Below are 2,232 nucleotides of genomic sequence, written 5' to 3'. Positions count from 1 at the left end.
TAATTTTCAGCCGTAAAAAGAAATGAAGTACTGATACTTGCAATAATGTGGATGAACCTTGAAAACATGCTAAGTGAAAGAAGCCATATAGAAAATGCCTCATGTTGTATGAGTCTATTTATATAAAATGTCTAGAATAGGCAAACCCATAGAGACAGAAAGTAGATTGTTTGCTAGCGGCTGGTGTGGAGGGAGGAATAAGAAGTGACTGCTTAATGGATATGGAGTTTTTTTCATGGGTGATGAAACTATTCTGGAATTTGAAGTCATAGTTTCACAACATTGTGAATATATTAAAAAATACTGAGTTGTATACTTAAGAATGGCTAAAATGGTGAATTTTATGTTATGTAGACTTTACCTTTATAAAAAATAAAATGAAAACAAAACCAAATACAAAATTCCCAACCATGGCTATCAATAGTAGGGAATAACTTATTGGCTGTAAATGAACCAAAAATAAAAGAGAAACTCTAAACTAGTACAAAGGAAAACAAAAATTATAAAAAGAGTCAACAATGTGCTATTGGTACATTGGATTCACATTGGAGAGCCAAGAAAAGACATGTTTGGGCTTGAAATGTACATGTGGTGCACTTCTCTGTCATTGAAGTTTACCTGGCTCCGGTGGGTGAATCAATTGGACATATGGGTGTGTCTTCCAAAACAAATAAAGATAATTATCAAAAAAATGTAAAATCATAACAGTAATACAGATATGAACACATATTAAAACATTGTATTTATCACATAATGAAATTGGCAGATATTATAACTAATTTACAAGAGAATCCAAAGAACAGAAACAGGAATATTAATCAGGAATAGTAAGATAAATATATAAATGGAGGGAGACGATTAAGCCTCTGCTGGAGGGTGTGCATGCCAGTCAGTGACCTACAGCTTACAAAGGGATGTAAAAGAGCTGAAAGACCATCCAAGGCTAGAATCAGATAACCTGGAGTGGTGTCCTATAGACAGGGCAATGTTTCCATCGAAACATACATTTTTTTTTTTTTTTACTAGACTGTTAAAGTCAAAGTAGGAAATTAGAGTTCAGTGAAAAAGAGGGTCCAGTCAAGAGGGAGACCAGGTTTCTATCACAGCCATTTCTAGGCCAGCCCTGATCAGGGCCCAGTGGACACCAATGATATCACAAAGTCTGCGTGGTCACAGAGGCAGCTCCCTGACCAATGAGGGGCTGGAGCCCAGGGATATAGTGGACAGGAGTAAACGCTGGTATCCAGAGAGGCCCAGACCAGCAGACAATCCAGCCAGGCCGATCGGGGCAAAACCCAGCAGACATCATGCCTGGAAAGAGAAGTCGCCAGCTCTCGCTTAGGCGTAAGAGGCAGGCCCAATCCCGCTCTACGAGAGCTGAGCTGCAGTTCCCCGTTAGCCGTGTGGACTGCTTCCTGCGACAGGGTCCCTATGGCCAGCGCCTGAGCTCGTCCACACCTGTTTTCCTCGCTGGAGTTCTCGAATACCTGACGGCCAACATTCTGGAGCAGGCGAGCAAGGAGGCCCACAGCAGCCGAAAGATCCGCATCACCCCAGAACACGTACAGAGGGCAGTAGACAACAACCTGAACCTCAGCCACCTCTTTGAGAATGACACCTACCGTCAGGATGAGCAGATGCCACAACCCAGTAGGAAGTGATGCCTGGGTCCCAGAGCTCGGCGAGACTTCCTCAACAGCTTCATCTCATCCCCCAAACTGCCCAGATGAGGGGGGCTTGGTCTGCCGTCAGCACATACTAATAAAGCGTTTATTGCTGTGCTCTGACTCCTCTCAGTTTCTGTCATTTTGAGTTAGAGGTATCTGTGAGACATCCAGGATGAGATGTCTCATGGAGGGTTGGAGGGGGAGAGGGTGTGGGCAGTGTGGGATGGTGGGCAGTGTGGGATGCTGGAATCGGTGATTTCTGGGAGCAGTTTCTCATGGTGACAGTGTGGGGAGTGGCTGTGGTGGGAGTAGCTGGCTGAGGTTGTGGGGAGAGAAGACTTCCTCACTGGCTCTGAGCAAGTCAAGGACCGTGAGGCCAGGAGGTTTGGCAGGGGGTGGGGGCTGTGTGCTCCAGGCATTTTGGATTCCCAGAATGATGGCGGTAACTGCGGAGGGCCTGAAGATCATGACTGAGTGCCAAAGGCTTTATTCACGATAGGGAACGTCGAAAAGTCAGGAGAGGATGGCAATGGGGGTGGGTGGAGAGGGCAGCATAGCAGTTGAC

The 2,232-nt window shown here is 45.3% G+C and overlaps 1 protein-coding gene across 1 annotated transcript; it reads left to right on the top strand.

The window, feature by feature from the left end:
* Positions 1-990: 990 nt before the first annotated feature.
* On the top strand, positions 991-1,776 carry LOC147911955 (histone H2A-Bbd type 1-like). The gene has a single exon (XM_087427713.1). The coding sequence runs from the start codon at positions 1,308-1,310 to the stop codon at positions 1,659-1,661; it is 354 nt and encodes a 117-aa protein (XP_087283839.1). The 5' UTR covers positions 991-1,307; the 3' UTR covers positions 1,662-1,776.
* The last annotated feature ends 456 nt before the right edge of the window (positions 1,777-2,232 follow it).

Source organism: Ceratotherium simum, chromosome X, assembly GCF_057802395.1.
Source record: "Ceratotherium simum simum isolate JZ-2026a chromosome X, ASM5780239v1, whole genome shotgun sequence".
NCBI lineage: Eukaryota > Metazoa > Chordata > Mammalia > Perissodactyla > Rhinocerotidae > Ceratotherium > Ceratotherium simum.
This window is presented reverse-complemented; position numbering and strand designations above follow the sequence as displayed.